Source organism: Branchiostoma belcheri, unplaced genomic scaffold, assembly GCF_001625305.1.
Source record: "Branchiostoma belcheri isolate BF01 breed outbred unplaced genomic scaffold, Haploidv18h27 scaffold23, whole genome shotgun sequence".
Taxonomy (NCBI): Eukaryota; Metazoa; Chordata; class Leptocardii; order Amphioxiformes; family Branchiostomatidae; genus Branchiostoma; species Branchiostoma belcheri.
In genome coordinates this window covers 3,285,882-3,292,172 of record NW_017803824.1, presented here as the reverse complement: position 1 = coordinate 3,292,172, position 6,291 = coordinate 3,285,882, and the positions used below count along the sequence as shown (strand labels likewise).

Below are 6,291 nucleotides of genomic sequence, written 5' to 3'. Positions count from 1 at the left end.
GCCATTGACGCCCGTTAGACCGTGAAACGACGTCTTGGAAATATAAATGATAATCACTAAGGTAGGCTTTAATGAAGTCTGCGGTTTCGGCGGGAACTCCATAAACCGCGTGGCTCCCCTTCAAGACGCCTTGGCTGTCGCGGAGTCTGTAATTCCGTGAGGTGAGGTCAGAAGGCAGTGCCCTAGAACTCCGGGCGGTGTCGCCGTGCCTTCCACAGCGCGTGCCGTCCTCACTCCTGCTGGATTCAAACCTCGCCAATCGACGTAACATTGTGCGCACATGAGGCGGAGACAATACCGGCGGGCCTGTATAGCACCCAGGAAGCCTTTCAGGGATCAGATGTCCCCTGTATAGAAAAGCCTCTATTGCTTTCGTTTGGTGACGTTAATTGTATGCAGCACCGAATGAAGAGATACGTCGCGTCGTCGCCTTTGTGAAGTCCACGTGAGCTGTAAAGGTCCGAGCAGGTATAAAAGCGAGGCAAGAACTGAAACTTTGTTATTCCGTGTTTTAAACCTCGTGGGTGCGCTTCGTCCAGTTTTACTACAGAGTGTACTTCGGCAAGGGTGTTTGCCTTTTCCCATACGATGTCGCGATCTTTTCTCGTGGATTCACTTATTCAAAGGGACATGTCGCCGGCGAAGTCGACTCAAGCGGCGGCGGCGACGGCGTGCGTCGGGCACCGCGGCCCCCTCAGCCCGCTGACGGCGGCGCAGCTCGGGCTGTACCCGCGGAAGGACGCGGCGGCGATCTTCGGACAGTGCCTGCTCTGTGTTCAGGCGACCGGCAGCCCACCGACGACGGGACACAGCCACTTCGGCGTCCCGAGAACAGCCGTGCCCACCACCGTGCCTTCCTTCGCGTCCACCCTGCCCACGACCCTCCCCACACCGGCCCTGCAAGGCATCTCATACGCCATCTCCAGGCACCACACACCGGCCACATCAGCTTTCATCAGCATGCCTTTCCCCTCTGGTAAGTACACATTTTTTTTATAACATCATTCTTTTAAAAAAATATTGAAAACTTCTAGTTCTGGTCTTGCTAGTAACTTAGTAAGTGAAAATTTGTTTCCTGCAGAAAATTGCCATTTTTGTATTGCGGAGCGTGACATTAGCTCTGTTTGTGTGGTTATGGTCTAGTTCGCGGGGAAGCATTGTGTTGGACGGTCTCGCTTTGTTAGCGTGAAGGCTACAATATGGTACAATTACTGCTATCGCCATGGTCCGGGCTGTTATCGCACCCTCCACATGCCTTAACGCCCGGACTTCTAGTTTTAACTTCTTCGTATTCAGATGTTCTTGATCTATTTTTTTAAGTTCTCAAACTGTCAATTTTTATTGCAAATCATGTGAGGAGAAAATCAATGTGTATGATCAAATCATAACATCTCTTTCTAAGAGCAAAACAAACACCATTTACAATTTTTAGACTTGAAAACTAACAGATACCTTGCGTAATTTCAACGTTTACATTTTTTTTTCTTTGGTAATTTTATTATTATCTCTCCTGTAAACATGCTGGTACGATCATTGGTAGATACACTTCTGAAAATGCAAGATGGGAAAAATATGAGCTCGAGTTTTGGGGTTTAACTTTAGCAGTGTTCTGAAGAAAAACATCCATGTTCAAAACTATAGAAGCTCAGTTTCTCGAGACCCAATCCCGTCCTTTGATTCAGATGTGAGTGGACTTTCCGAGGTCACATATCTGTGTACATGGAGGCTGGTATCCACTACACTACAGTTCTGGCCTGGTGCCCAGTCGTACACAGAACGACGGCTATATGTACAGTCCTTTGTCATTGTCTCAATGACATGGCATGTTATAAGCTATATTTTTAATTTCAACAACGATTTTACAGTTTTGTACATGAAACAGCAACACAATAAGAAGAGAAACTATTGTTTGTTTTTTGCTAACATTGGACCAGTATCCCTTATTATTTGACGCTCAAGGACGAGCCATTTTACAACAGATTTTGTGTGCACAGATAATGCAGATATAGCCTGAGGACTTACATATTCAAAGTCGTAAAACCCGACTACACCAGACTATCGTGACATTTTTACTGCTTTGAATAAGAATTACACGATACCAAATTAATTCTACACAATATGGACGACAGGAGCTTTGTATTCACTACACATTGACTACGTGTTCTTTCAACGTCCATAAAGTGATTACCCCTTAATTGTTTTAATCGTATTTAAAGACAAGATGCTTGTTTTCACTCGCGGGACATCTTCAGTATCTAAAATGACCCTTGATTACTTCGGTGTCATCTTCAGTAAACAAGGATCTCTTGTCCACAATAGAACATGTTATCCTGTTGTTGTGATGTAAACGGATGAGACACGCCAGTCGGTACACAAATGTGGGACAATGAGAGGAGGGCACTGGCTTCTTTGTGGAGAGGTTACTGTTCTTGACAGACCCACAAGTTCTTTTAGCCTCCATAACAGGACCCACTGTGGACAGTGTATTAATATTGCCGCTTTGGTAGTGATTGTGTGCAGTTTTCTTATTGCTGCCGTGTTTTGCTGCCCTCTTTTTTTCAAAACAATTGCGCGTAGCTACAGAACACAGAAGTACGTATTAAAGCCTGAGCAAAAACGGCAGTTTGAAAATGTCAGCCGCGGCCGGAGCCAACTAGCCTTGGAACCATGCTGGTTAGTTTACGTCGCTTCCACAGTGGCTATGTTGGTCGGTAGCGATTGTGGGAAAGGACGTGAACTAACCAGGATGGTACCCAGTAACGCCGAAAAGTTACAGAAAGAAGGAAGAAAACTCTTGTCCCTCCTGTCTAGTTTTCCTCCTATTTTTCATATTTTGTTATACCTAATTAAAACGGACTAAGAGTGAGTATTTTGGCGACACAAAATCAGGTAATTAGCGGTTCGACCCCTGACCCCGAGTGGTGGGCCGAGTTGACCAAATTTGCGATGGGCCGTGTTGATATTGGTAATGGTCCGAGTCGTCATGATTCCATTCCTGTTTATACTATTATAATTATAGATCAGAGCCACGACGGTAGTGCCAGCAGTGGGCACGGCTCCATACAACAGTATGTAATTCTTCCTACAACGCTTTGAAATTTTCATCTGAAGTTTCCAGACATCGGAGTATGGCCCCTAAGCGTTCCAAGAAATGTCCAGGCTGTGACCTGGATGTGGCGCAGCACAAGCCGGGCACCGCCGGCAAGGACTGCTCCGGGATCGCTGACACAGAAAGTCATGACGCCATGGCCGCCCTGCAAAAGAGAAAGGCCGAGCTGACGCATCTGCTCGAGTTGAAGAAGCTGGAGATGGAGGCCCTAGAGAAGGAGCTGGCTGAGCTGACGGAGCTGCTAAAGAATGACGAGATGACGAAGCAGGAGGTGGAGGCCATAGAGAAGGAGTTGGCTAAGCTGACGCAGATCTTCGAGATGAAGAAGCTCAAGCATGAGGTGGAGGCCATAGAGAAGGTGTTGGCCTCAGAGCCCGCGGCGACCTCGCCACCCCCGCAGGACAAGCGGGACGAGGGCAGGTCGGCATCGGCGACCGGCGGACAGGCTGCCTCGGCGGCGGAGAAAGTACAGACCATCCGAGGAGCCGGCGTCCCCCCACTCCAGTTGGGTTCGGGGGACGTTTTTCTGGCGCAGCTACGTGAAGATGCCGCGCTCCGGACCGTCGTCTCGGCGAAGTATGGCGACATCCTTGGCGTGGACAAGCCGAAGCCGAAGACGGAGACAGGTAAGATCCTGTCGCCAGAGGAAGATGGAAGAATTCCTGGCGCGGCTGTTGAGACGAGCTAATGGGGCGCATCGAACTATTGCGAGTACGCCTGCAACAAGTTTATTAATAGCTCGCTAAACGGACTAAGAGCCAGCTATGGCTGCTGGACTTGTTCTCTGGACCGTCGGAGCTTCTGTCCCGTCCGCCCGCCCGCCCCCGACACGTCGTCTCCTACCGTACAATCCCGATTACACGGGCGGAGCCTGCCCCGGGGGTTCGCGGCGATCCGATAGCGGCGCACCGGCACATTTACACATCAGTATGCCCCGCAACAGGTGACTCGCTTCCCACCCAACACAACAAGGACCTCTCTTCATATCCCCAATGTTTACACAATAGGGAGATCTCGTCTCCGTACAGACATCTGGGGGCCGCGCTAGCCGTGTGTAGAAACGGTCGGAGATTGACCGGAATATAAATGTACTTGTGATTCGATGGATCGTGTTCCGACCACCCGCAACAAGGCATGACTTGGAAACTTCAATTTGGGGAATTAAGTTTCGTTCACACTATTCTCACAAACACACGACTGTCACATACTGTGCATAAACTGATAAAGTAGCGTTGCTTATACGATCTACAAGCAGATGTTTGGGTTGAAATCATAACATTTCATTCCCCAGCTGCCCTCTTTTCATTAACCTGTACACAACCCTTCCAACCGCCAAGCATGGCAGGCAGAGATGGTTGCGATTTTCTCCTCTAGCATCTGCTTGAATGTTAGAAAAAAGTCGTGTCTTTGGATCTCCCCACATGTATTGTATCTATATTCCTTTACTAAGTCTAGGGGTAACGGTATCTTGTTATATGTCATGACGCTGAAGTTTGCAGTGAAAGTCTGACATCTATGTACCCATCTATGAAAATTTGGGGTAAGTCCCAACTTACTGTGTGTTGCTCACGTAAAGTTTAACTGTTGTCATAATGACATCTATGTCTTGTTCTCCCAGGTATAGCCGGAGGAGACGGTCTACCCAGAGACAGCCGGCGCATGCGCACAGCCTTCTCCAGCACGCAGCTCCTGGAACTGGAGCGGGAGTTCGCCGCCAACATGTACCTGTCGCGCCTGCGCAGAATCGAGATCGCCACGTTCCTGAACTTGAGCGAGAAACAGGTGAAGATCTGGTTCCAGAACCGCAGGGTCAAGCACAAGAAGGAGGCGCGCGCAGCCGCAGTAGGGGCACGGGACGCCTGCCACTGTCAGCAGCACCACCGCGCATGCGTCAGACGGCCCAGTGGACACAGCGGCACGGAGGAGGAGGAGGAGCATGCGCAGTGCCACTCCGACGAGAACGTGCAGACGACGAGCGCGTCAACAGACACTGACGTAGACGTCAACTAGTCCGGACTGTTTCTTTCTTATTACAAGGACTATCAGCAAATGTAATTTTCATGAAAGTTCATCTGTGTTGGTAGTAATCATAGTAAAATGTTGAACTTTATTCCAACACAAAGATTACACAGAGATCACATTTTCAACGACCACTGTCGCCTTCATCAGGATAATAGTATTAATGACCAATCACTTCAAAACGTAATCTCGCGAGTTCAACATTTTACTATCGGAAAATGTAGTTTAGCGAGCTGTACTTTCGACTTGTGGCTTTCTGTGTTTGCCACGTACGTTACTACTTCTATACGTCGTTATACATGTATTTATATAATTTCGCGTTGTGAGTTTTATATGCGTTTGTTCTACCTTTCTATGATATATAACTGTTCGCTTAAACTTGTGATGAACAATAAGTGCTTGTAAAAAAAGAAGTGCCTTACAGGAGAGGGTCTTGTTCAATAAATAGTGTTTTGCTCTGTAAGACTTGTGTACATACTTTTTGTTCAAAAATGCAGGCTAGTTAGAGGCGATGTCCTTGCTTATCCTAACAATATATCCCGCTAATTCAATACTTCTATTCACTTCCTTTTAACATACGACCGTTGCAGCAAAAATCTACAAGAAAAACTATTTTGTTCACATCTGTTATATAAACGTAACCCTCTAACGAAGCATCTAACATGTACTATACTAATAGATAACAGTATGAAGTTACAGTTTGGCGTTTTCCTCGGTTGATTTACGACACCTGCGGCCAACTTGACAAAGAAAGTTTATCTTTAACACCGTTACAAATGAGTCGATACATGGTAAGCTGTCAGGTACAATGGGCGATCCGTTGTTCTTGTCATTGTGTGTTTGTGTTCCCCAGCGATCTGTCCGTTCCAGTGGATGGTGTTACACGGTCGTAACCACGCGGCTACGTGTAGACATCAAAACCGTCCATCAGAGACATGTATGAATTATGGACGAGGCCGTGACTTCGCTAATCAATCAATCAAACCAAATATGAACAACTGTGAGTCATCCACAAAGCCATGTAACACGAATATAGAAACCAGTACCCCCAAATTATGTCGGCAATTACGGCCATTTCATGTGTGCCTGTCGTGAGCCGACTGGCGGTTCTGAATGGAACACCTGTACGTGTGAGTCCAGGTACGGGCCCGCTCCCACCGAAC

The 6,291-nt window shown here is 47.6% G+C and overlaps 1 protein-coding gene across 1 annotated transcript in view; it reads left to right on the top strand.

Moving 5' to 3' along the window:
* The window catches only part of LOC109470584, a 6,699-nt gene extending 1,445 nt beyond the window's left edge, over window positions 1-5,254 (top strand). Inside the window, exons 2-6 of the mRNA XM_019769548.1 lie at window positions 400-445; window positions 627-976; window positions 2,697-2,707; window positions 3,039-3,735; window positions 4,728-5,254. Of these exons, the coding sequence (XP_019625107.1) occupies window positions 400-445; window positions 627-976; window positions 2,697-2,707; window positions 3,039-3,735; window positions 4,728-5,119 (1,496 nt within the window). The 3' untranslated portion in view covers window positions 5,120-5,254. The remainder of the gene's footprint in view (window positions 1-399; window positions 446-626; window positions 977-2,696; window positions 2,708-3,038; window positions 3,736-4,727) is intronic.
* The last annotated feature ends 1,037 nt before the right edge of the window (window positions 5,255-6,291 follow it).